We start from the raw sequence: 27,019 nt of genomic DNA, 5'->3' as shown, positions 1-27,019 counted from the left end.
GAGGTTCAGGAGCTACCATTGTGTTGGGTCTGGCTGAGATGGAGTTCACTTTCCCCACAACAGCCCTCAGGGCTGTGCTGTGCATTGGTAGCCAGCAAGGTGTTGACAACACACCATGGTTTTGGCTACTGCTGAGGAGTGGTGGCACAGCACCAAGGCTGTCTCTCTAACGTTTCCCCCACTTCTCACCAGCAGGCTGGGGGCTGAGCAAGATCTTGGAAGAGGACACAGCCAGGACAGCTGACCAAACTGACCAAAGGGATATTCCATACCATATGATGTCATGCTCAGCAATAAAAGCTGAGAAGCGGGGGACATTTGTTATTTATGACATTTGTCTTCTGGAGCAACTGCTACATGTACTGAAACCCTGCTTCCTGGGAAGTGCCTAGGCATGGCCTGCTGATGGGAAATAGAGAACAAATCTCTTGTTTTTCCTTTGCTTGTGCATGTGAACATTTCTTTATTAAACTGCCTTATCTTGACCCATGAGGTTTTTCCATTTTATTCTCCCTCCCATGCTGCAGAGAGGGGACTGATAGAACAGCTTGTTGAACACCTGGTGCCCAGTCAAGGTCAACCGACCACAGCCATCTACAAAAATAAAAACCTAAAGTTTTAAAGTGACTGTGCAGATTGTATTACAGAGCAGACTCTCTGATATTTCCTAAGTCTAGTAGTATAAAAACCAATTTGTTGTCTTCCTGCATGATGGAGTCTTGTCTTTTTTTCTTTCCCCTTTCTGAGGAAAAAGCTTTGAGCTTTAATAGATGGCTGGTCTTCCTTTGTGCTACAAACCTCATTTTCACTCCTGTTCCTTGGAGGGAGCATTACTATGTTTGAGACTGGAGTGGATCAGGAAATCTGATCCAACCATAAACTATAAGAAAAGACTGGCATTTTAGCCGGAGGAAGGGAATGGGAGCCTCTCCCTGGTAGAGGAGAATGAGACTGTTTTGTGGAGAAGTGTTTTGGTCAGTTAAACTAGTCGTGAAGCCCTGTCCTAATTAACCCAAGAATTTTGATTTGGAAAGATGTGGAAGTTTAGACAGACCTGATTTAACTTCAGGCTAATAAGTGAGCAAAAAGTGTCAAACATAATTGGTTTTACATGTATGAGATATATAGTGATAAAGTGATTCATCTCAATCAGATGAACAGAGACCTCATGCTATTTTATTTTATTATCTCTTGCAATCTGAAATACGTCAATCTTAAATGAGCAAGTCCCTGACTTCCTAGTCCCTATATTTAAGGGACAGTTTTGAGATTAAAAACTTGAGTAAAAATCTGAACCACTGCCTCAGTAAAATGTCTTTCCTGGCATGTTTCCATCAACTAATTTTATAAAGGCCGGAGATGACATACAGTCTTCCTAGATTGTAGTTGTGCAGTAGGTCTGTGCAGCTAATGCAAAGTCAGCCTCTACTCATTTAAAAGCTTAATGAGGCATTACAATTGCTGGCAAAACTAGAAAGGAGTTAGAGCAATTAGTGATCTTTCAGTATGGAATTTTCTAGGTGTATCTTAACTGCAGTAGTAGAAAACCATGAGCTATTCCAAGATCCAGGGTTTTGTTTGTTTAAACTTTGTGTCGGACTTATGAGTTGTAATGGCATTCAGTCTCTTTAAACTGAACAAATCCTTGTTCCTCTGTAGTGATTAATTGCTGGAGAACAGTTTGAGTCATTCTTACAGACTCAATGCCTGAGTAACCATTTGATATATGGTGATATGAGGAAATAGTTATAATAGAAATGTGTGCATTGAAAATATAGTATTGAATGGTGAAACATTTTGCTCTTAAAAACTGTTGCTTCCTTTTCTTTCTAGTCTTAACATCTTGTTAGTGTCCTTGATTCCAAAACAGAGAACAGGCTACCTCTTTCTTCCTTACAGAACACCTTATTTGGTACAGAAACACAGTTCTCTAAGTGTGTGTATGCCTTTGTCCTTCATGTAATGAACTGGTAAAGAATTTAAGAAATGGGGGCAGCAGTTTGCTTTCATGAATAAAAAATACATTAACAAAATGCCAGTGAGATAAATAATGATTCTGAATTGAAATACATCATTTACTTGGCAGTATGCAAAAGGTTACTTCAGAGTTCTTTGCCCTGCAGCAGAATAATATTGAAAATAAGGAACATACTAGATTCAGATCTGACTGTGTAGTGAAGATTATTTCAAAGAAATTGGGCCTGTATTATGCATGACCATAAAGCTCTGTTTGTAAGCTCACTGCTCTGTTTTAATTTGTGTCTAAACAGGAAAACCAATTACTTGCTATATTTTTAAACACATGATTATGGACTTTTTTATCACCATCTAAAATAGTGTTCATTCAGTGAAAATTTCTAGCTTACATACTTGTATGAATAAATTCTACTAGATGATTATTTTATCATTTCAGTCTGCTTACACATAAAATGCTTCCTGCCTCAAGCAGCTTAAAAAAACTTCCTTTTTTATGTAGAGATGGTGTTTTGGATAGCTTTGGCTTGGTGTACACGTAGAGGGCCAGCATCTCGATATTGCTTCCTTCATTCTTTTGCAAAGATAAGAGGTATGTATAGTGATCTTGCATCTTTTTCTCACTAGGCAAATCATCATTTGGCCTGAACTCTAAATGAAATTAAAATACACAGGACTCCAAGCCTTATAACTCTAAATGAAATTAAAATATGCAGGATTCCTGGTCTTACTGCCCTTGACTTGTAACTGGGAGTAAAAGGTAGCTGCTACATGTCATGTGGCATTTTAATATTAAAGGATTTTTATCTGTCTCTTATAGGGTCTAGGAAATGAAACAAAGTATTAAGCCCCGTCATAAAACATACAGGCTTGTCTTTTGTCTCATCATTTGTTTTGGAACTCAGGAACTTTTAACTTGTTTATTATCATGACCCTTCTGAAAGCTTAAGTTATGCTACTAATTATTGGTCCTGTTGGAAAGCTTATGGCTCCCTAAAGGTTAAAGATAGCATGGGCATTCTGCTAACTCTGTTTCTGAACTTCTCTGCCCTTTACTGGTATGTATGGAAGCATTACGTAGTATGCATCCAGAATAATGGACTTTCAACCTCTCATATTCAGATGGGCTTGTATCTTAACTTTTGTATTTCAGAAGTGTCCTGTAGAATGTGGTACTTGTGGTTAGTCTGTAGTATAGTACTTGGGCTGCATTATCCATTTCCATTGTTCATATTATGTCCAAGCATCTTTGGTTATGAGTGAATTTTAATTGACAGTGCTGTCCCAGCATTGATGTAGCAAAACGTCTACCCCAGCAAGATACATTCCGTATTAACTTTAAATTACTATGCCTTAAATGTGATTTTATACTTGATCAGTATTTATTCAGTGCAGTACAATATTGAAATAGTTGTATTGTGCACAAAGATTACTTCTAGCCTCTTCTCCGTGGGCGGCAGCATCTGGCTGGTGGAAGTGCTAATGCTTCTATGGGTATATGTACAGCCTGTATTGGGCTTGCATGGCAAGGTTTCGGTAGTGGGGGGGGGAGGCGGCTACAGGGGTGGCTTTTGTGAGAAGCTGCCAGAAGCTTCCCCCATGTCTGATAGAGCCAATTGGTCTTGGGTGGTAGCACCTCTGAGATAACAGAGTTAAGAAGAGGGAAAAACATTAGAGGAATTGCAGCCAGAGAGAGGAGAGAGATGATGTGAGAGGAACAATTCTGCAGACACCAAAGTCAGTGAAGGAGGAGAGGGAGGAGGTGCTCCAGGTGGTGGAGCAAAGACTCCCCTGCAGCCTGTGGAGAAGACCATGGTGAGGCAGGCTGTCCCCCTGCAGCCTGTGAAGGGTAACAGTGGAGCAGATATGCACCTGCAGCCCATGGAGGACCCGACCCCATGCTGGAGCAGGTGGAGGCACCTGAAGGAGGCTGTGACCCCTGTGGGAAGCCCGTGCTGGAGCAGGCTCCTGGCAGGACCTGTGGCCCCATGGAGAGAGGAGCCCACACCGGAGCAGGTTTGCTGGCAGGACTTGTGACCCCGTGGGGGACCCGTGCTGGAGCAGTCTGGTCCTGAAGGTCTGCACCCTGTGGAAGGGACCCACGCTGGAGCAGTTCATGAAAAACTGCAGCCTGTGGGAAGGACTCACATTGGAGAAGTTGGTGGAGGACTGTCTCCTGTGGGAGGGACCCCACACTGGAGCAGGGGCAGTGTGAGGAGTCCTCCCCCTGAGGAGGAGGGAGCAGCAGAGGCAACATGTGATGAACTGACCACAACCCACATTCCCTGTCCCCTGTGCCACTGAGGGGAGGAGGTAGAGAGATCAGGAGTGAAGTTAAGCCTGGGAAGAAGGAAGGGGTGGGGGGAAGGGGTTCTAAGGTTTGGTTTTATTTCTCGTCATGCTACTCTGATTTGATTGGCAATAAAATCAATTTCCCTGAGTTGAGTCTTTTTTGCCCGTGACAGTAATTGGTGAGTGATCTCTCCCCATCCTTCTCTTGACCCATGAGCCTTTTGTTATATTTTCTCTCCCCTGTCCAGCTGAGGAGGGGAGTGACAGAGCGGCTTGGTGGGCACCTGGCCTCCAGCCTGGGTCAACCCACCACACAGGCAAACTACTTTACTTGAAACTTACTGAATTGCTGGTTTTGACTGTGCTTTTCCTCAAGGTAGCCAAAATCACTGCCTTCCAGTATTTAGTAGTTTAAGGAGCAAGGGCTTTCAGTCAGATTGTCCATCAGGGATGACATTTGTTTTCATTGGATTATTGTTTTAAGCACAATTACATGAGACTTACTATCGCTCAAGTGGTTATGATGGCACTTGTGTCATATGTATGATGGCACAAGTGTCATAATGATTTCTGTCACTTTTACATGTTTCAGAAGACAGAGAATGTAAACTGTGTTGCAGTATTTTTTTATTTAGAGAAGATGATTTATTTTTACTTGGTAGATTGGAAAAACAAGTTTGAAGGCATCTTACAGGTATACCTATTTATGGTCTTGTTGCTGACTTTTCTTGAAGCTTGTTAATCGCATTTATATTAAAAATATCTAGCAATTGTATATTTTGCATTTTTAAAAGTGTAACTCTTTGGTTTTAGCCTGTATACACAACTGCAACCTCACTTAAAACTGAAGTTAATCACCATCAAAAAGGATTTTCTATGATCTGCAGCATGCCTTACCTTAGAACAACAAGACTTAACTTTTTAAATCTCCTGCAAAAAAGTTACATCCTTAATTGTAAATAACAAAATACTAAAGTAAAATGGTGTACTAAGAGATTTAATAGGCTCTGCAATTCAGTAGTTTACATTGCATTAAGATTGTGTATTCTCATTTTAAAGACAGAAATATCCTTTCGTCCCTCAGGCTACAATCAAAATTCATCATATCTTTTAGCCAAAGATTTATAATTTTTTTTAAGAGGTAATACTACTTCCTCTGTCAGTATCCCTATTTCTTAACAATTCCAATAGCTGGAGTACACACTTGCTCTCAACTCCAAACTTCAGATAGGGGTTTTCACACAGTATCAAAACCAGGAAGTCTTTCATTTTGACATAGAAAGATACTCTTGTTATGAATCATCAAATGTAAATTTACAAAAGAAAGGCAAGGGCACTGCCCAGTTCTCTGAGCTACTTTATTTTTCCTCTGCTGCCTGCTCTGACTGCCTATACTCAGTTCCCCCAATATTTAAGTGGAGAGAGGATCAAATTTGCAGTGGTCCACAGTTCATAAAACCCACTTTTGCTTAAAGTATGTGCCCTGAGCAGTCCCATGGGGCTCGATGGTGCTGCTGTATTTAAATCGGGCTTGGACAGCTGTTGAATATTTTACTGAATATTTTGGGGCTGTCTTCCTCCCAAATCACACTGTATTATGACAATGTGATCAAAAGGTGCTCTGGCAAATAGAGAACTTAATATTTCCACTTATCTCTTTTGTTAACACAGCTGGGGTTCCTCAGAATCCTTTCTAGCACCATGTCAAATTCAGGGGAGGCTGAAGCGCTGTAGAAAGCGCATCCCTGGCAAGAGCAGATGAGAGAGTGCTGTAAGATACGTTTGAAATGGCAGTGGGCAGAAGGCCCTGTGCTTAGAAGACTGCTTTCTGTTATGCAGCTGGTTGCACTTTTCTTCCCTTACCTTGTCTTATTCCATCAGTTTACCCAAGATACTCATATAATCTATTTCCTCAATTAAGAATTAACAGAATACAGGTGCTTGTGAATAGTTTCAGTCTATCTGTTTGAGGATGGTTTTGCTCAAGCTCAGTTCCCTGTCCTATGTCACCTCAGCAGCCTACCTAACAGTTCCTAACTCTGTGCACAGGCTGCTCCTCCCAAGCTCTATCGTGTACTGCAGGGTTTCCTTTTTCTCATGCGTTGCTAATCTTCACTCAGTCTCCCTTTTTCTGACCACCCTTCACTCTTTCTGATGCTTCACCGCCTGCTGTTCCTGAAATGCCAACCCGCTGCTGTCCTCCCCTGTTCACAATTTCCCACTGACCTGTACCTTCCTTATCTCTCTCCCACCTACTCTTTCACTTTGTAAATAAGCAGAGGAGAGTAGTGGAAGAGCATCCCTTTTTTCTGATGTGCTAAACAAATTAATTTCAGAACCTATTTTTTCCTATCCTTTGATAAAAGAAATGAAAAAAAATCTTCAAAACCCAAACAAAAGAAAATCAAAATCCATTCTCTTTCATCTCCTATCTCACTGGAAAACCTGTTCCAGTGTTTGACCACCCTCACTATAATTAAAAAAAAAATATTTTTAAGAGGAATTTCCTGTATTAAATTATCACATTGTCTTTAATCCTATCACTGGGGACCTCTGAGAAGAATCTTTAGTCCTTAGTTTTCCCATGAGGAAATTATAGACATTAAGACTTGCCCCTCTACTACATTGCCAGGCATTCTCTTAAGGCAAAAACTTTCTCCTGTCTTGTTCTGGAATCCTCGTGCCTTCTGTAAAATCAGAGGAGAGTTAAGTCTGAGCGGTCTGAGCATCAAGACTCCTGAGAGGAGCATTGGTAGTGTTCCTGTTCATAGGTTCTCTTTTTCTGCTCTCTCCAACTAGTATTTGTAGCTACAAAAAAGTGCAAAATATTTAGGACAAGAAAGTTGTTTCCTGTAAATAACTAGTGTGTGCTATAGCAGTTGACGATATGATGGTTTAAGGGGGGGGTGGGGGGGGAAAGCAGGTGTTTTGAATGGTGGACAGAATGCCACCCATCCATCGCTAACCAGTACCTGTTATCTTAGTATTTGTTTAGCTACATCTCAATGGGTTCCTAACATACGCCATTCTTATTTTATTATTTTGTATATTTATTTCACATTTTCGAACTGTAAGTCTGCCTCTAGCCCAACAGCATTTCCTTCAGGGAGTGTCTGTCAGATATACTTCATGGCTTGAGACACTAGGCCAGTGAAACAGCTGATTTGACCTTACAGATACTTTGCCAGTTAGAAAACTGGCTTTTTTAAAATTCAGATTAACTTCTTGCAAACAAGCTGCCCTTGTCGTTGCTGTTAGGTTATGGAATTCTAAATTAAGTTCTTTGATAAATAAAAAGATGTAACTTGGTGGATGCAAAACTTGAGATCCTTTTTTCCTTCACAAAACACCTAGATACCTGCTTTTAATGCCAACACTCTTTGCAAAAACAAACTTACTGTAGAATTTTATGGTAAAAGGTGCATTTTGAACTTCATATGTAGCAGCTATCATCTAACAGAGCAAAGAGTGAAGGGCTCTGTAGCTTACGTACATTCTCTTCTGATTTCTGTTCTTACTCCTTCACCACCCAAAAATGTTTACAGACAGATGCACTCAAATTTCAGTTACTTTTCTGTTAGTTTGCACATAATTGTATTACAAGAATTGTATTTGTTAGGATGCTGCAAACCTCGCTGGTCATCTGCAATGGGATCAGGAGGGAAGTTTTCCTGCTAGGAAAACTTTCACAGATGCCTCTTACACCTGTGTTTCATAGATTCTTTTCCATAGTAGTTTCTCTGCCTAGTGAGCAGAGGAAAGGAAGGGGATTCAGAGGAACGGATGGAAATCACAGAGTATTTGAGGTAGTTTAATCTGTGTTCTGGGTCACAAAGTCAGTTCTGCAAGTTCCAGCCTCGGTCTGCAAGTTTGCATCAGCAGCCAGCAAGGTGTGGAGGTTAACAGTCCTGCAGGAGTCCCGAAGGGGTAGCCAGCTGTTTGAACTCACCTCTGTCTCTGTTAATCATCTGCATGCCCTGACCAATATTTGGTAGCGTAATTGTCTGAAGAGAGACCAGCTGCTCGGTTTGAAAAGAAACAAATAAACCTGAAATGTTTACTTGGTTTTCAAGTGAGAAGTGTCCCAAGGTACCTCATTTACAATGGATGCTGTTGGACACAGTGCTGAAGGAAATGCAAAGACGTGGAAGAATTTTCACTTTGAAATTTGGAAGTATATATCTGGCCTTCTGTCATCTTGATATAAATCAAGATCTGACATTTGTCTAAAATAAGCCTCTAGACGTAGCAACATCTGCATATTTTTCCTTGTATCTTTTGACATACTCATCCCTCTGCAATTTGACAAATACATTTTCATTGACTTATATTTCAAAAAGACTTAGCTCAAATAAGAATAAGTATGTTCTGGTTTATCATGGATTTTTCATCATGCACTACAGATTGGGAAATAGTAATTAGGTTAAGAGTGAGATAGAAATAGGAGTTGTTGGCAATAATGTAGTCTCTGGAATGTATCTGGAAAAGTCTGCTTAGTTTAATTGAAGTCAGCTATCCGCTGAATTCAAAAGTAGCTGATTAATGTTAGTTTTACTGACCTTGGTGGAACTCCATTCACTAAGGTTATCACAGGCTTCATGTCAGGAAATAATTAGTTGCATCATTTTGAAATGAAGAAATAAAATAAATGCTTGCACATTCCAGCTCTAAAATCTCCCCAGGCTCCAGGACTAATTCTTTTTTGCTTCCTTCTTCACGTGGTTTATATGTACTCATACAAGAAGGGGTAAAAAATTGCCGCCATTTCAAATAGGTACTTTTTACTCTTGCTCTTACTTGTTCAACAGAAACTTAGTCATGCGATTAGAATATTTATAACTAAACCACATTTTTAAAATGTCTTTAGCTTTTTTAAATTATTGTCTTCCGAAAGATCCTTCAAGGTGCTGCACAAGCTCAGAAAGCAGCATTTCATCACCTTCAAAGCCAAGCCTTTTTCCGCAAAGGCACTTTACAGCAGATTTTTGATTCCTTGAACGTGAAGACGGCGGCGAGGAGCGTGTCCGTGCTCCGCCGCCCCCGGGTGGGGACGGGCGCGGGCGGGACGGGCGCGGGGCGTCACCCCTCACCCGCCGCCCGCTGCCCTGAGGCGGCGGCCCCTCCGCCTGCCCTCCTCGGCGGCCGGTGGCACCTGCCGGGGCGTCTCCTGCCGGCCCGTCCTCCCGCGGGGGACGGGGATCATGCCGGGGGTGGGCTGGCCGCAGGCCCCCTGGGCCGCGGGGCGGCGCTGGGGCCGCTACCTCCGGCGGACCGGGTCGCCCGGCAACGCGGCGGACGCGGCGGGACCCGCGGCCATGGCCTCCAAGGGGAGCAAGAAGAAGGAGCTCGGCAGCCGTAACAGCTCCGGGCTGCTGGGCGCCTCCGCCAAAGAGTAAGAGCCCCGGAGGGAAGGAGGGAGGGCGCGGGAGAAGGCCGGCCACGGGGGTGCGAGGCGGAGCCGCCGGGAGACACCCCGGGGTGCCCGGCCGGGGCTGCTGCCGCCCCTTCCTCGGGCCCGGGCGGCCGTTGAGGCCGGCGGAGCTGGGCAGCCCGCTGAGGCACCGTGCCGCCTTCTGCCGCCTTCTGCCGCCTTCTGCCGCCCGCGCTTCGGTATCGCGGCCTTGGTGCCGCTGGCACGGGCTGGGCGTCCGTGCTTGCCCGTAGTCCTGTGCGTGCAGATAACTTCGGCCAAGAAAGTTTACTTGCTCAAGTGGATGCTTTATTAAAAGTGGTTTTGATAGACAAGGTGGGGTTTGGTGGATGTTGTTTTTTGGTTTATTTGTTTAACTGGAAGCCCAGCTCGGTGTGGAAGTTGTATTTTCCTCATCCTATGGTATTTCTTACACACCTGTCCAGTAGCGTCATCCAGCCAAAACGATGTTGCGTGTATCTTGTACCGTACCTGGTCTAGCAGGCAGGGTGCCGCAGACCTGGAGGAGAGCAGTAGGAACAAGAAGATCACAGCACACATGGTATGCCAGCGGGCAGCTCTGCGACGTGGCTGTTTCTGTATGTGAGGGGCAGTGTGTTGGCCACAGCTCGTGGCACGAAGCGTTCGACCACGGTCAGGAGTGGACAGAAGTTAAATGTTCACTGAAACAGTTGTTTGTGTTTAAAAGAATCTCGAAGCTGTGAATTGGGACAATAATTTTGGGAATGCACAGCCCACTGTCATCAGGTAGAGGAACTAAGCTAGCCAAAGTTTTCAGATCAAAGTGGTCAATGACTCTTACAGCACATCAATTGCATTTACAGAAGGGAAACACAATTCCCAATGCCTTGAATGTTTGCTTTATGTAAGAATGAATCTGAGGAAAATAAATATAAAAAAATTAATCATTCTTCCTATTCATTTCTTAAATATTTCAGTGTAAGTAGCATCTCTTGAGATATTTTTAAATTATTCACTATTTGCTAGGTATTTAGTGTGAATTCGTATATTTCTGTGAAAATGTGTATTTCTTCCTGCAAAGACAAATAAATAGAAAACATTGACTTTCTTTCACTGTTGCTATTTTGACCTGTGAGTTCTATTTCGATGTTTTGAGCAGCTTTTTCATCCTGAAGTCTGTAAGCCTGCACACATGGCACGGGCAGGATTCAGATGAAAAGTGTATCTGATGTATGTGCTTGTGCCCTTTTCTTCTTTTTCCTGCCATAAATAAAGATTTCAGTTGTATCACTTATTTCTCTCCTGAAATCAATCTTCAAATGCCCCTTTGTTCTTATTTCATATCCAGTTACCCAGCCTTCGCTACAAAGTAGTTTCTTATTTCATCTTTTCATATTTCTGCTTTGCGTTTCACACCTTGATTCCCATTTTGATACCTTTTCTGTTGCTGAGGGCAGCCAGTATTTCTAATTCCTCCCTTCTCCTCACTGCATTCCTTTGCTTAGTAACTTTGTTGTTTTGTTTTGGCCACAGCCATGCAGCCCCTCATATTTACTGCTTCAAGCAGTTTTATCATTTTTTTCCTGATGATATCTAAGCCATCAGGGACACTTTTATTTTTTAGCACTGTTAGAGAAAAGAAGTGTTTTCTTACTTTCCAGTGTATGTGAAACTGAAGGGGCTGTCATCCAAAAGATTTTGCCCTATATTTCAGGTTTTGTCTCCTAATAGGCACTCATACAGAGTGAGAATTTTTTAGCTGTTCCATGAAATTAAGATACATCTCTTTTTTTTTGGAAAGTCTAAGAATATGTACTTTCTATATAGTAAAAGTGTTAATTCTGTCCTATATCATACATAATAACTTGAAAAATAATCACTTCTATGAAATTAGTTATTTGTATCATTATGTAGATCTGTAGTTTTCTAGATCTGTCTTTTTCTTTAGTACATTTTTACTTTAGGCTTTATTAAATGAGACCATGATGGATAAACCAGATTAGAAAATTGTTTTGCAGTGTCAAGTTGAGATGAGAATACTTAATTACAAACTATTTGAATGGTATTAAGTTTTACTGAAACACCTCTGAAATGCAGTCAGGAGGTATGTTCGCGTTATGTTTGAAATCTCATGTTGGACCTAAAGGACAAGAGACATCATTTATCTCTCACTCTGCAATTATCAACTAATTGCATTGGAACTAATGTCTAGTATATGCCAATGTTAATTCAAGATTAGCTAAGAATCAGAGCATAGGAACATTTACTCACTTCACTAAGGCTATTTTACATGAAGTGTAGTGGCTTGAAGATGTCCTAATGGTGGCACAGTGACTTATGTTACTAGACTATGGGAGAACCTGTTACAATAGCCTGATTGTTACAATAACAGAACCTTCATAACACAGAATATATAGCTCCTATTAATGTTTTTCATTAATGCTGTGTAAACTGTAGCCTGTGTTTTGGGTTTGTATCTGCTCTGCCATTGTAATAACATTGTGATACAGAGATCTCGGCAGTAAGGGTCTAGATGTTTCAGTGTATGTGCTGCGTACATTTGCATATGGCATCGTACTGTCCTCAACAATATTCAGGCATGTGAAGAGATGAAGTGACCTTTTTCTTTTAAAAAAAAAAATCTCATTTGATGGAACAGCTTTTAGTATACAGAACTACCTCTGTTGGTGTTTGTTTCAATTAATATTTATATTAATATATACATTACCAGAAGTGCTGGTAATGTAAAAGGGGAAACCAGGAAATCTGTGACACAACAAATCTAAAGTTACAGCAACTCCAATACTAATTTCCTGACTAACCTATTCCTGGTCACTTTTTGTCATTCTGAAATATTACTAAGGTCTTTTGGATGGATGAAAAAATGTTGGTTTAGGTCAATGCATGTCTTGCCAAGTTCAGCAACTGACCTGATAAACCTTCTTAAGCTGCCAGGAAATATTTTACTTTAGCATCTGTTCAGCTAAAGTTGATAATATCTGTTGATAATGAATTTAAATCAAGGAAAGCGAGTGACAGCTTATTTTAAGCTTTTTTTTTTTTAATGTGAAATGTGGAGATTAGAAGTAAACCTTACACACACTCTCTCTAAGATTGGAGCTGTGTTCATTTGAGATGTGACAGTTACTTATTAGGTATTTCCTGTTTACATTCATTCTGTTACCCACCTTGTTCAGTGCATTTGTGAGACAGAGACAACTAGTAATGTACAAATTTTGTGTAAGTCTATGAGAACTTAAGTAGTGTTACTATCCTTGTACCAGAAAGAGGAATGGATATTTGCAGGCTGCCTGAGAATATGTTGGCCCGTCAGTTTAGTATTCTGTGGTAATTGCAAGGTAGGTTTTCCCTGCAGATCTCTCTTTTATTTTTGAACAGAACTTGCAGTTGCAGGGATAAAAATGTCAAAAATATTTTGTATTTTGTCTAATGTTGTCTTCCTGATAGTAAATGCTACTTGTTTTTATATGTCTTCAATGAGTGAAATACTGAATAGAAATATCAGTAGTATAAAAAGAAAAAAAAATAGGGTTTAGATTTTTTTTTTTAAATCCTGAGAGCTGTCGGTGCTTACCACAAAGAATTACAGTGTTATAATTTCAAATCTTGTGGATAACATTAATGCAGAAGAGTACTCTGAGAGTAATGTGTACAAACATCTGGAAAATAGATTTTGATGACCTTGAAATTACTTTTCTTGATTCTTGATTGAGATCAGGCTTCTTTGTCCCCCGTAAATGTTTACCACAGTCAGCATAGTACATCTATACTGTGGAAGATCAACAATGATTACTGGTTGATATATTGCGGTGGTGGAGTGGGACCTCAGAAGCATATGGAGAAGGCAGGAAAATTCCTTTGGACTCGCTAAGCCAGACTTCACATGGGTCTCTGCAGGATGCTCCATTGCGTCTCTGTTCATTACTCCTTTCTAATTAGGTAGCAATTCCCTTCAGGAGCTAGGCAGTTGCTAGAGATGACAGACTGAAGAGCTCAAAAGAGCTGCTGTCCTTACAGCTTTCCATAATTGCACCATTAGAGGCTACTGAGAATCTGATCTTTCCCAGGTTTCAGTGACTATAGTGAATAGTGAATTTTAGTAGGGCCTGTTGCAAGAGTGTAAGGGGTAATGGTTTTACACTAAAATAGCGTAGATTTAGACTAGATATAAGGAAGACAATTTTTATGATGAGGGCGGTGAAACACTGGGACAGGTTGCCCAGAGAGGTGGTAGATGCCCCATCCCTGGAAGTGTTCAAGGTCAGGTTGGATGGGGCTCTGAGCAACCTGATCTAGTTGAAGATGTCTCTGCTCATTGCAGGGGGGTTGGACTAGATGGCCTTTAAAGGTCCCTTCCAACCCAAACTATTCTATGATTCTATGAATAGCAATTAATGTCTTTGTCAGCACTGAAAGCGATTTTGGCTAGTAAGAATGGATAATGAATTAAAATTCTTTTTAAAGGAATTTGATGAAACTCTATGCCACCAAGCCCAATCTTCTGATTTAGACTTGAGTCATCGACGTCTGCCAGCACAAAGAAAAATCTGAATTAGGGTTTGGGTTATTAGGGACACAAGTGAGGAGTTAGTGGTCAATACCAAAAGAGGGAAGTCATTCAGGGATAATTGCAGCACAGACAGAGGTCATTAATGTATAGGGGAACATCAGAGTAGTGCTGGAGTTCTTAGTTACTTCTCTCCCTAATAAAAACATTATTTACTGCTGATGGATCCTTAAGGACCTGCAGAGATGGGCTGAAGCCTGGACTGGCTGGAAGAAATTATTTAAGTTTAGCTGTGTGCCTGATTGATTGCAATGAGTAGCAGGTTACTGCACTGCTGTTGTACAGTGGGTTGCTGCACCAAAGCCCAGGATTACCTAATGTTTGTTATTAAGAGTAAAGGCTGGGACAGTAAGAACAGAAAAAATAGCTGCATTGCTAATTCATACTTGAATTCCCATATGCCTGGGATAAGGAGTAAGCCAAGGCTTGTAATTGAGGTTTTATCCACTGCCAGCACGTGTTCCTCAGGTATTTTTAAGGTTTAGGCTACAGCAGTGGTTTAGAGAATATAGACTGAACAGATTATTTTTTTGATGTTTTGGGTGGGGCTTGCTAGATTGACTGAGGTTTGGGAATGGCAAGAACTAATGTCTTGTACATAACTTGAAGCTGCTTTTAGTGTTGTGCTGGAGTGCAACTAACTTGGTTAGTTTAAGTTTTAATGGGCACTAAAAATTTACATGGGGTCTTGGAACAAGTCTGCAGAAAAGAAATCCATTGAAGATTATATAAATAAATAGCAACCACACGTAGCTCGGGGAAGTGCTTGAGCTAAAAATGATTGGAGACTATCAAAGTAGTAGAGAAATATACTATATATGCCTTTATGCTCTTCATAGGCTTTCAAGGGTGAGTATTGTGTCAGACAAGATGTTGGGCTATAGTCCATATTTGCTCTGGCTTAGTACTCCCATTCTTGTGTTTGTTGTACAAGAGGGTAGCTCAATAGTGTATCTTTGTCTTGGAATATGTGTTGCAACATATGTGTTATTGAGAGAAGAGGTTGCTATATTGTTGCAAAAGCTAGTTAGATTTGTACATAGATGCTTATGCATGTTTTTGATCTTGCATGAGCTTCAGTTAGAGATGAGTATGGCTTGGGGGTACTGACTAAGTTCTGTTAGAGGCTTGAAACAGAGTTAAAATTTTGGACAAGGCATTGAGGATACTAGTCCCAATTATCGCTAATGCCTTAAATCTGCAATTTTTAGATTAGGCATACTCATTTTTTGATTAATTCTGGCCCATTTATTGGAAACTGGGCCGTCTTTAAAAATACAGTTTGTTTTGAGGTTATGATTATGAGAAACACAGTGCTCAAGTTCAAAGCATGCTAGTGTCATGGTTTAACTCCTATAGGCAGCTAAGCCCCACACAGCTGCTTGCTCACTCCCTCCTCAGCAGAAGCAGAGGAGAGAATCCAGGTAAAAGTACAAAACTTCATGGATTGAGATAAAGACAGTTTAATAAGCAAAGCAAAAGCCGTGCACAAACAAAGCAAACCAAGGAATTCATTCCCCACTGCCCACGGGCAGGCAGGTGTTCAGCCATCTCCAGGACAGCAGGGCTCCATCACGTGTAACGGTGACTTGGGAAGACAAACGCCATCACTCTGAATGTCTCCCCTTTTTTTCTTCCCCCAGCTTTATGCTGAGCATGACTTCATATGGTATGGAATATCCCTTTGGTCAGTTGGGGTCAGCTGTCCTGGCTGTGTCCCCTCCCAACTTCCTGTGCACCCCCAGCCTCCTCGCTGGTGGGGTGGTGTGAGAAGCAGAAAAGGTCTTGATGCTGTGTAAGCACTGCTCAGCAGTAACAAAAACATCTCTATACTATCAACACTGTTTTCATCGCAAATCCAAAACATAGCCTCATGCTAGCTACTGTGAAGAAATTTAACTCAATCCTAGTCAAAACCAGTACAGCTAGTTATGGGACTTTGCAAGGGAAAGAAAATTTATATGAAGAATTTTAAACCTTCACTTCATTCATAACCTTCTTTACAATTGTAACTGGTCATGTATTATAAAATATACCCTTACTACAAAGCTGATTTTAGTCCTTTGGATTACTCAGGAGACTTTTCTATCTCAAATATCTCAGTTTAGATCCTTCTTAACCATATGCATCATCAAAGTCAGTGAAGGCTTCACAAGAGTCTGGGAGTGAGCTGTGGTGTATCTTGAGCTGTAGCAGTTGTTGATTTCTAATTTGCAGCTACTGTGCTGATAATCTTGAGCAACACGTGTTTTGAGATCATGGTCTCATTTAGCAGGCTGTTAATTGCAATCACTCTGAAGATAAACAGAATTCTTTTGTTTTGAATGGTCCAGAGCCTTTTGGAAGAGTTCATCAGCTTTTCACATTATCAATATGACAAGGCATTTCCTATTCTCTCAAATAATTCAGAAGCAACATAAATCTGTAATGGGCTGGGATTTCAGGACATCCAGCCGCAGAATTGGATGGAGAACTGTGTATGTAGCTTAAAATTTAACCATCTGAAACACTGAGTAAATGGTCATCATGCACGTGCATACTTTCCCCAGACATAGTAACTCTAATGGATAAAGGGGTTATGATCTTAGATTCAATTTGGGTGAAATTCTTTGGTTGCAGTTGTTCTTCAGAAGTTATTTATTACATCAATGTGCATCTGCAAACTCGTTTATTGTACTATTTACTAATACCTAAATTGTAATCTAACAAAAATGAGAGACAGTCCTGGAGAGTTTGACTTGTCCTGTCTGAGCATGCAATAGCGGCTTTTCATTTATTGTCTTGTATTGTCTATTTGTTTTGTACATAACCCATATTTCCAAGGCCAGTATTTTTGTTAGTCTGAGAAATAAAGATAAGCACACCTAGAATTCTTAATGTTAGCATTTTCTGGCCAGAAAAATGAAGATTTTGCGTTCAGCACCTGTGCTTCAATCTATATAGTCAATTTGTTAGTACTTTTTTCCCCCTTTTCTTCTGCCTTTAACTTTTTTTTTAGTTTCATGCTTTGTGGTGAGACAATGGGTTCTACCCCAAGTAAATATGATAAACACATTAAAATAGCATATAAGCCAACCAGTAGGTTGAATACTTGATTAACTAGATTTAATTAGGAAATTACATATTCAAATTAGTTTTCTTAGTTAATTCTAATTAAAACAATGAACCCCTGAGAGCTCAGCCTATCCTGATCTGTAGATTTCAAACTTCATGGACTCATGAGCATGAAAACATTAAATAAGATACCAGTGGCAATATCACACTAAATACTGTGCTCCCTACTGGTCTTAGTTTTAGGTTTTTTTCTTTCCCTGTAATTCAAAGCAGCATCAGGGAATCTTGCAGGCAAATACTGTTGATGAGCTGTGGGTTGGAGACTGCGCAACCAGACTGTGCAATAGAAGTCTAGATTTCTGTTACAGTGGGCAGTGTAATAGAGAAAATCAGCTTTCAGCAGAACTATATAGCAGAAAAAAAAAGAAAAATAATAATATTTGTGCTTTGAAACTGGAAAGCATTCTTAAAATATCATGTTAGAGCCTCTGCCATGGATTCATCTACTTAAGCAGAATGGTCTTTAGCTTCTTCTGAGAGCTCTGAGTAACCACCACTGAAGAAATGAGATTTCCTGGTTTTCTTATCAATGCATGCTAAGTGCTTTGTAAATGAGTCAACCTAAATCCACAGATGTACTGAGGTGCTCTGCCATGCTGGGATTTTTAGTTCTTAATTACCCAGGTGCCACACAGAGGGCACAAAAGGATTTTACACAAGCCCACAAGGAAGAAATGCCAAAGAAAGGAGCAAAGCACAAGCTGCATTCTTAAAAGATGCTTGACTACCAAACTCCAGGGTGAAAAGAGGTACTGCGATCTTCCCAGCATTCTTATAGCTGAGTCTAGGGCCAGCTCAATATTTTTAGCAGGAAACACTGGGAGAAACAAACTCAGACAAATTCCATAGTTTCTAAGGTGCTGTACAATTACATAGGGAAACATGCCTTCCCTCTTTGAATCAGGTACAGTAAAGAAGGATTTGGAAAGAGATCCTCAGCTTCCTGCCTTGGAGGACAAGCAGAACAAGTGGATGATCTGTGACTGTGCTGTTAGTCGTTTCTCACACAGAGCTCAGTGGAATGGAACTAAGGTCCCCCCGAGTGGCACATTCCTTTTCTTTTTTTTTTGTCCTGAGTTTGACAGAGGTATGTGCTGCTTGAGACAGGCTGTTCCAGAAGCTATAGATCATTATTCTCACCTGACTGGCATCTTGTGTAAAGGAGTTTTGCTGGCTAATTACATGCTGAGCAGTCAGGTGTCTCCTTCTAGCAGTGTTAAATTTGCTGTGTTTTATATTAGATACATTGTTTTTCTTGTTTTATGAGAGCAGATAAATAATACACTCTTATCTCGACTACTCAGTATTTTGTACATTTACACTTTGCTATTCCTCCATGCTCTAAACTGTTGCCTGTCACTGAATTTCTAAAGTTATTGTTACACTGCGAGGGCAGCTGGAACCAAAAATAGTATTTCATGCAAAGGACATAAAATTGTCTATACTGAGTGGCATCGTACTAATTCCACATATTGGACATCCTGTTTCTAATGTGTCCTAGTGTTTTGTTTGCTTTCCTTGACTGTACTTAAACAGAGGTCTTAACTGATCTATCGTAATGACAGCTCCTGATCTTGAAGTGTTATCATTAACTGAGAGCTATGTAACCTGCTGAGAACTATGTAACCAGCTGCTAGTTGGAAGGACAATGCATTGATCAGACAGAAATTTGGTCTGTAAATTGAACATAGATGTTACTTGGACTCAAACCTGGGACTTGTTGAAAGACTGCAAATGCTGCTGGAACCCCTTGGTGCCTCTGTTGGTCTGTACTCCGTTCACTTGGCTTGTCGCCTCCACCTTTTGAAACCAGGTAACCATAAAGGATTTAGGCCAGCTGACCACAGTTCCACCTGGAGCAGAACCCAGAGTCAACCACCTTGGGAGAATCAGTCAGAGATCACTTCTCTTGGCTGAGATTGGTATCTGAAAATCCCCAGAAAAGGCACTCCTCTTTCCAGGCCCTTGCTATGACTCTAGCTGGATCTTGGTTTATCATATTTCCACCTGTAAAACTGGATATAAAGCCCTCCTCTGTAAACTATCTTTGTTTCTGTAGATTAAAAGTGCTCATTTAAGAGCTAAGTATTACAAGGTTTCTACTTTGGCAGGCATCTCTTGGGATTAATCTTCAGTGTTCCACTCTTGGGAATGTAAATTAAACACACCTATTTTTGAAGGATGTCTTTTAAAAGTCTAAGTGACTTTCAGTGTGGTAGAATATGAAAGGCTGGCAAATGAATGACTTCCAGGCCATCTGATACCTTCCATTATCAAGAGTGTTTTTCAAATATGTAAAATATTTTTTCCCATTACATATTAAAAGCTTTTTAAGAGCAGTCCTTTGGCTCCATAGAATCAGGAGCAGAGAATTTTTACTACAGCTGGCTCTTGCCACTGAGAACAGCAAGCTGAGCTTTTCTAGCATGGCTCTTGTAGGCTGCAGAGTCTTGATGTGTGCTGCCGTTGAAAGCAGCAGTGTCCACACTATTCTTTCCAAAGTCTGTACCTTAACCTGATTTTGCTTTTGTCTTTGAGCCATTTATTAATGATAGTTTGTGCAACAAAAACTATTCTTCTTCCTGGAATGTAAAAATAGAAGGTTAAAAGAGTCTAAAATTCTAACACTGTGCATGAGCCTGCTATGAACATGAAGCCTGGACTTCACATAAATTCTTCCAAAAATACATGAAACAATGTTTTAGCTTTGCTAGGATTTAGTCACACAAGATAAAACAAATCTATTGTGATCTATATGAAATATTCAGTTGCCTTATCACTGTATTTGTAACAGTGCAACTTGCCAAAGTCTGTTAGTTCGTCTGACACCTACAGGGATGTCAGCTATGTTTAGAAATGAGAATATTACACTTGAAAGTAGTGATCCAAATTACAGACTCCTTTAAAAATAATATAAAAAACCCCAGTTGGTATTAATCTTTTTTTTTGTGTCATCGCTTTAATTTTCCACAGTTTGATCTTGCTTCACACAGAAAGCACTCCATGCTTTTTGAGGAAGAAATCCTACCCCAGTACACAAAACCTGTTGTCATAGGCTTTTATTTGTTCTGCTCATTGTACCTGAACTGCATCCACGGCTTGAGTCTCTCCCCAACCATGACAGCTCGGAGCATTTAGACTAGCATATTTTTCTTCTCCAGGGAGTCCTTTAAGTTTTGGCTCCAATGTCTGAGATAAGAATAATGGTAAGTTACCATAAACAACAAATACATATTTTGGTTTTATTTTGTAATTGCTGCTGACTATATTAATAATAAAGAGAAGACTGTATTGCCTTAGCTGCTGCTTAGATTGTCTGATCATGACTCATTCTGTTCATTCCTCTTCTGAAGAACAGCACTAGGTATGAAGAAAAAGAGCAAATAATTTTGCAACAGTTACTGATATTTGGTCAAAAGTTCTCATATCCTTTCCAGATTCTTATGAACTTAAGTGTTGCCATGGTTTCTGCTGTGGGTTTCTAAGATATTCAGATGCTACTTTTGAAAAACTATTTCAATGATTAAAGTTTAAAAGAACTTTCTGCCATAGATAAAGTCTTCAAAGGGGTCTTTTGTCTTTGAGTTCTGAAGAGATTTGGGAAAAAGTTAAGTAGCTTCCCCCCAGGACATGTTTGGAAGAGAAGCTGAGCCATCTGTTTGTTCCCTTCCCTCTTTTTCCTAATATGCCTTTACTGGGGCCAGAGATTTTTTCTTCTGACTGCTCAAACAACCCAAGGGCAGGGACACATTTTTCTTTATTGCTTCCTGGTAAGTGGAAACAATCCAAAATTCCCATCTCCCTGTGTCCGAACATTGGTATCCAATGGGGAATATGAGATGTGAGATTCCTCACTCCTGTCTCTTCCTTCAGATTGCTCTTACCTCTGTACATATAGAGTTGTTCAGGGCATCCAGAGGACTGGAAGGAGGAAAGCATAAAAGTTTCAGCTCTGAGCCTCATTCACTGACCTGCCAGATATTAGTTACCTAAATATCATGTCTAGTTACTGAATCATGTCCATTAATTATTGGCTATCCTGAGAACTGTAGTCAGTGTGACATCAGACATGTGTTAGTGTATTTTCTGGGGTTTGAATAAAACTAAGCTGTACAGTGTAATGGTTGCAGACATTTCATGGAAAGAATATATAGTATTTAATGAAAGATAAAAGATTGGCAACACTCTCCAGGGAACAAGGTGAAAATTATGAGCATCAAATAGATTTTGTCTTCTCTTGGGGTACTGTTATGATCAAATTCACAGTTTATTTTTTAATCTTTAAAACAGGCTATGGGTAATGTTGGTGACCATTGAAAACACCTACAGGGAGCACTAAGATGGGATGAAGTGATGGCCTGTTGGCAGTTACTTAGCAACAAATGCCCTGCTGTGGAGATAAACACATTCTTAATAGAGTGAATCAAATGAAGACCAAACTTACAATCATTGCATCTACAGAAAGGCTGGCATATAAATACCTAATCATACCATACCACCTAAATGTATCGTACTGCAAATAAAATGGCTGGTTTGTTTAAACAGTTGCTGTTACAGATACTAATTCTCAGTCTTTTGATTCTGCAAAATGTGCTTTAAGCAAACACATTTTTACTCCACAGTTGAAGTTAGCTGAGAACAGGTGCATAGATAGTAACTGTAGCTCAGCTGCTGAGTAGCAATTCATTAAGTTAATCAAAATTTTGCATCTCAATCCTCAGGCAGAGATTCCAGTACTATGTCCTAAGTTCTTGAAAACATCCATATTGATTTCTTAGAATGATAATATAAATCAGATCTTAAACTTTGACACTTAAGTAGGTTTAATAGAAATAAACAAATGAACCCTTAGTGCAAATAGAAACTGAAAAGGATTTAGCTGCAAAAAATATTGTCTTTGCCCCCTGTGTCATAAGGAATGACAAGGATTGCAGAAAGAATAAAAAAGATTGGATATATTGATATGCAAATAACTAACCAGAAACCCTGAAGAAGTCATCAATATGGTGGAATCTCTAGGGAGTTTTTTTCATAACTTCCAAAGTACAGCCATGGAGACAGAAGAAGCAGAAGCACTTTTATCTGTCAAGGCTGCAACCAGATTTCTGCATAAAGCTCCAGAGTCACTGTGGAAGCAGTGCTGGCATTATTATTGAACTATTAAAGAACTTTATCTGTTTCAAATACTCCCAATCAAAATTACTATGAAAAGATGTCTCATTTCCATCTTCAGATCTGCTCATCTAAGCAAAAGTGAAAAACTAATTCTTTTTCCTTCCTTTGTTTGGGTTTTGTTTTGTTTTATTGTTAAGGAAAGTGCATCAAAATGCTAAGCAAGATTAAAGGTGCATCTAACTTTTGCAAGGGGGGGTAGGAAAGAGAGTATTAAATCTTTATCTGGAAGAAAGAATAAAATAGAAAGAATGGTATCTTCCTGAATTCTACAAAACCTGCATAGTGCACAAGTTATTTTCATGTGTCACAAAATTATTATTGTCTGGTGATCTGGAATGATGTGAGTACTGGGAGAGGAAGGTGGAGCAGCCATGCTGTTCTGAAACTAAACACCAATACTGCTGTAATTCTCTTGAGAGGACTCCCTCCAGTGTTTCTGGGTTCCCTCTGTGAGGACTGATCATAGATCATCTACAGGTAGATTTATCTACTTTTAAGAAGAAAATATTTGCTTCCTAGAGTCCATTGACCTTGTTGACAAGATCTTCCTTGCTTAGAGAGTGGGTGAGTAGCTAATGTGTATATGTCTACAGGCTGAATGACTATGTTTAACTTGAGAGAGCATGCTTCCAGTACCTTGTGGGCCTGTTTCCTTTCTCTCTATTAAATCTGAAGTCTCTGAAAAATTTAGGCCATAATCTGTCTGCAATTTTTTTCCGTGTTGTGTTTGCCTATCCTGCCATTACCTATTTCCCTTGTTGGCACTATATCAATTATACCAGTATTCTTGGAGAAGCTGCTTAGAGGGTCAGAGGTGAATTAGTGCCAACTTCATAGTGTTTCACTCATTTGGCAATTTATTCTTCCTTTTTCTCCTTTAGGGTTTAGCACAGGATTAAAAAGAAGTCTGCCCGTAAGTTGGTGTTTAAAATACTCTTGTACAATGAAGCCATCCAGCTTGACCATAAAATACCAGCAATGCTTCGCATTGTCCTTGTGTCTGTTGGTTTGTTTCAAAGAATTCTCAATGAATTGAGAATATTATTCAATTCTTGTAATAAAGGAACATCTGAAAAACCTTCCTCAAATGCAGTATTTTAACAAATTCAGCTTTTTTCACTTACTCATTTATATTTGGAGTCCAATTAAATTGCATTTTTTAATCAATTTTTCCAAAATCTTACTGAATCATCCTTTTTTGAGAGGCAGGACTGTTTGGCTTAGTTTAGACATCTCAGTGAAAGATAGCACTGTTTCCATATCTTCCACATTGTTAGTGTTGAGGGTATTCTATTATGTCAAAGTGGATTGGGAAAGTAATTTTCTGTCTTAGTGTGATAGTAAGCTAGGGAAGTCTTTCCATATCTCACTGTTGTTTTGGTTTGGTTTTTTTAAATATGCTTTTTTATTATTCCATTATTGACCCAAAGCAGTCAGAAATCTTACAGCAATTATTGCAATTATTATCTAATCATCTTTGGGAATGACTTCAGAACATCTTTATTATTATTATTATGTGAAACTTCTATGCTTTTCTATAAATATTTAAAAGAGCAAATGCAGACTTAGGGGGAGGAAAAAAGATACAAAAAATTAGAAGTAGTCCTTGAATATTTAAAATTGCTATATATGTCATTCATATTTCACCTGAAATAAGAAAAAAGTAGAAAAAGTAAGAATCTTGTAATTTTTTCCTTACAAGTATACATAAGAAGCTGCCAGGAGTTGTATTTAAATCAATGTTGAAAGGGGCAAAGTTTCAAAATATCACAAGCGTTGAAGCTGTTGGTACAGCTAGTATTCTATTTTTATTTGTTCTTCATGAATGCAGTCAGTGTAGATAGAGCAGACTCTTTGAAACAACCGGAACCGATATAGACATTCCTGGTGATCTAAAGAAACTGATAAACACCAGGGTTTTCAATTGCGTGTTAAGTATTGTTTAATATAGAATGAAACATCATTTGAGTCTTCAGGAAAATGGTGGAGAAAAAATGATATCGTTAATGAAAGATCAAACATAATAGAGAGAGGCTGGAGGCCGTTTACAGATGACTGAGATGACAAAGATGGAAAAGCAAAGCAAGGTATCACTCCAGAGAATACATCTTCCTTCCAGTTAGAGTGGTAGAAGCTATATTTTTTTCTTTGCACAGCAGAAGGCACAGATGGTATTGAATTTTCACAGCTGTCTTCCAATAAGAGTTACTGGTAGTGTGGATGAATGTAGTTGTTGTCTAGACAGGGAGAAATCTTTATTTTTACCCATGTCTGTCCTCATTATTGTCGACAAAAGGGTATTGTGGAATCACAAAAATGTTGATTGAAAGGTGCTCTGGAAGCCATCTAGTCCAACCCCCTGCTCAGAGCAGGGCCAGCTTAGGTCAGATTGCTTAGTTCCTTGTCCATTTGAGTTTAAAGTCTCTCCAAGCACTATATTTCCCTGGATACTCATTCTTACCATTTTTGAAGATGGATGTGATGTTTGCTTTTTTCCAGTCAGCAGAAAGTTTACCTGATTGCCATGCTCTTTTGAATATGATTGACAGGAGCCTTGGAGTGACTCCAGTCAGCTCCCTCAGTACCTTTGCTCACATCCCAACTAGTCTCATGGAGCTGTGTGTGTCCAGTTGGCTTAAGTGCCTGCTAACTGCTTTCCTCTACTGTAGATAATGCTTTACTCCCACAGACTCTGTTAGTAGATTCATGGATTGGGAGGCCCGAGAGCCAAATTTGCCAACAAAATCCAAGACACAGAAAGGCATTGAGTATCTTTGCCTTTCCTATGTCCTTTGTCACTGGGTTCCTGGCCTCATTAAGCAGTGGACATGCACTTTCCTTAGTGTTGTGGTTTAACTCAGCTGGCAGCCGCTTTGCCCATTCCCTCCCACCACAGTGGGATGGGGGAGAGAATAAAAAAGAAAAAAAAAAAAAAAAAAAGAAAAAAAAAGGTAAAACTTGTGGCTTGAGATAAAGACAGTTTAATAGGACAGAAAAAGATGATGATAATAGTAATAATAATGGTAAAAGAATATACGAAACAAGTGATGCACAGCACAAGTGCTCATCACCCAGAGCCAATGCTCAGCTAGTTCCCGAGCTGTGTCATCCCCCAGCCAACCCCCCCAGTTATATACAGAGCATGATGTTGTATGGTCATATACGGAATATCCCTTTGGCCAGTTTGGGTCAGCTGTCCTGGCCATGTCCCCTCCCAGATCTTTCCTACTACCCTTACCTAATATACTGTTCATTTTTATTCATACCTCTCTTTGTTTTCTAGGGTAGCTATATCTTCCCATGTAGGTGCTTCCAATGAGAGGTGGAGATTTCCTATTTGGCCAGAATGGAATGAAGCAGATATCAATGCAGAAAAATGGGATACTGGAAAAGTTGGAAAAGAGAAAGAAAAAACTGGAAAAAGTCCCGTTTCAGTAAGTTGTGTGACACATTTTATTTCCACTTCATTTTTTGTACCTGTATTTCATAAAGTATTTGTCATAGCTTCAAAATAATTTGTTACTGATACGTATATTAATTTTCAGTCATATCTTTTCAATAAGTTTAAATAGTTCCCTACTAAATTGATGAACTAAAAGTATTGTGCGTTGTTTATTTGTTGCTTCTTAATTGAACTTTTAATGTATGTTTGTCCATCAATGTGTGCACATTAATGGTTAAAAAAGGCAACCCCAAAATCTATTTCATAACATAATTAAAACTATGGGATGTGGGAACAAGCTGAACTGTTGCAGTATGTCAGAGCAATCCTTTCTGTGGGCACTGCAGTTTCTGTGGACTCAAAAGGTTAAATGCACCCATCTTTATTATGGGAAAAACAGATGGGTTTTTTTGCATACCTCAGTTTCTGGACATGTGAAACACTGCCTGTAGTTCTAATGTGCAGAGAATGGTTGAGGGGAAGTTGTTATTTTGCAGAAAGTAAGCACCTACCAGATGCAGAAAAATTCCTCAGTCTTTCCAACTTTGGAATGACTTTTAAATCTCATCTGGATTTTTACTCTTTTAAATTGATTATTGCTACAGAATGTATGTGTGTTTTATGCACAGTAGTAGTAAAAGTATTTCTTAAAGAGTTTCTTAAATTTAGCATTTTTAAGTGATATGTAAAATCCATTTCATACTGTGGTAAATCATCTATTTTACATACAAATTCTGCATGGTTCATATGTTCTGTATATATTCTTGTGTATTATGTATATGTTAGCATGTGCGTTTGTAGATTTATTTTTTCTTACCCCCAGCTTAAATATACTGTAGCCCCATGCACTCTTTTGAGAGACCAAAGTACTCTTTTGAGAGAAGTTATAGGTTCTATACTGAATGCTGCTGTTAACTTGACAGGTAAATAATTTTCCTTTGTTTCTTCCTTCTGTTCTGTTACCACACTTGGTATCTTTGGGCTGTACTCTAAACATTCATCTAGCACTAATCTAGTAGGTCTGCCAGACATTATTATAATA

The 27,019-nt window shown here is 39.6% G+C and overlaps 1 protein-coding gene across 1 annotated transcript in view; it reads left to right on the top strand.

Moving 5' to 3' along the window:
- The first annotated feature begins 9,467 nt into the window (after positions 1–9,467).
- Positions 9,468–27,019, top strand: part of ADGB (androglobin) — a 119,726-nt gene continuing 102,174 nt past the window's right edge. Inside the window, exons 1-2 of the mRNA XM_054821163.1 lie at positions 9,468–9,658; positions 25,819–25,969. Coding sequence (XP_054677138.1) covers positions 9,468–9,658; positions 25,819–25,969 — 342 coding nt within the window. The remainder of the gene's footprint in view (positions 9,659–25,818; positions 25,970–27,019) is intronic.

Source organism: Grus americana, chromosome 3 (assembly GCF_028858705.1).
Source record: "Grus americana isolate bGruAme1 chromosome 3, bGruAme1.mat, whole genome shotgun sequence".
NCBI classification, from domain to species: domain Eukaryota; kingdom Metazoa; phylum Chordata; class Aves; order Gruiformes; family Gruidae; genus Grus; species Grus americana.
The sequence above is the reverse complement of the archived record's forward strand: the minus strand, read 5'-3'. Positions and strand labels throughout refer to the sequence as shown.